The following is a 602-nucleotide window of genomic DNA, read 5'->3' as shown; positions in this document are numbered from 1 at the left end:
GAAGAAGAAGAAGAAGAAGAAGAAGAAGAAGAAGAAGAAGAAGAAGAAGAAGAAGAAGAAGAAGAAGAAGAAGAAGAAGAAGAAGAAGAAGAAGAAGAAGAATGTTTACCATCTAATATTTTTTGATAGTAGTAGTAGTTTTCTTCCTTTAAAGATTGGTATCTGATTTCGCCGCTCCAGGTCTCGTACAAAATGCATTCGGTTGTATTATCGTGGGCCATAAAAGATTTACATGTCTCCATTTTCAGACATGCATCTGCACAATTTTCGAGTGTTAGATTCATTTTTATTCCCGTAACATTTTTTTCAGGTCCAGTGTTGAAGAGTTTCATAAACTTCTTTCTGTTCGGGAAACCAACGTCTTCTGCAACGAAACAGGAAAATAAATACAAGATACAGTAAACTGCTGGGCCAAACGATCAGCGTTGAAGAATTTCTTTCACACACAAATATTTATGCAATTTAAATAAAATATATGCATGTATGTATGTATGTATGTATGTATGTATGTATGTATGTATGTATGTACGTATGCAAGCATGTATGTATGTATGTATGTATGTATGTATGTATGTATGTATGCATGTATGTGAATGCATATA

General features: G+C 33.2%; 1 protein-coding gene across 1 annotated transcript in view; it reads right to left on the bottom strand.

Annotated features, from left to right (window-relative positions):
• Positions 1-602, bottom strand: part of LOC106868212 (uncharacterized) — a 17,054-nt gene that overhangs the window by 15,268 nt on the left and 1,184 nt on the right. The window contains exon 4 of the mRNA XM_014913375.2: positions 110-364. Within this exon, the coding sequence (XP_014768861.2) occupies positions 110-364 (255 nt within the window). The remainder of the gene's footprint in view (positions 1-109; positions 365-602) is intronic.

The sequence above is a fragment of the Octopus bimaculoides genome, chromosome 17 (genome assembly GCF_001194135.2).
Source record: "Octopus bimaculoides isolate UCB-OBI-ISO-001 chromosome 17, ASM119413v2, whole genome shotgun sequence".
In the NCBI taxonomy this organism is placed as follows: Eukaryota; Metazoa; Mollusca; class Cephalopoda; order Octopoda; family Octopodidae; genus Octopus; species Octopus bimaculoides.
This window is presented reverse-complemented; position numbering and strand designations above follow the sequence as displayed.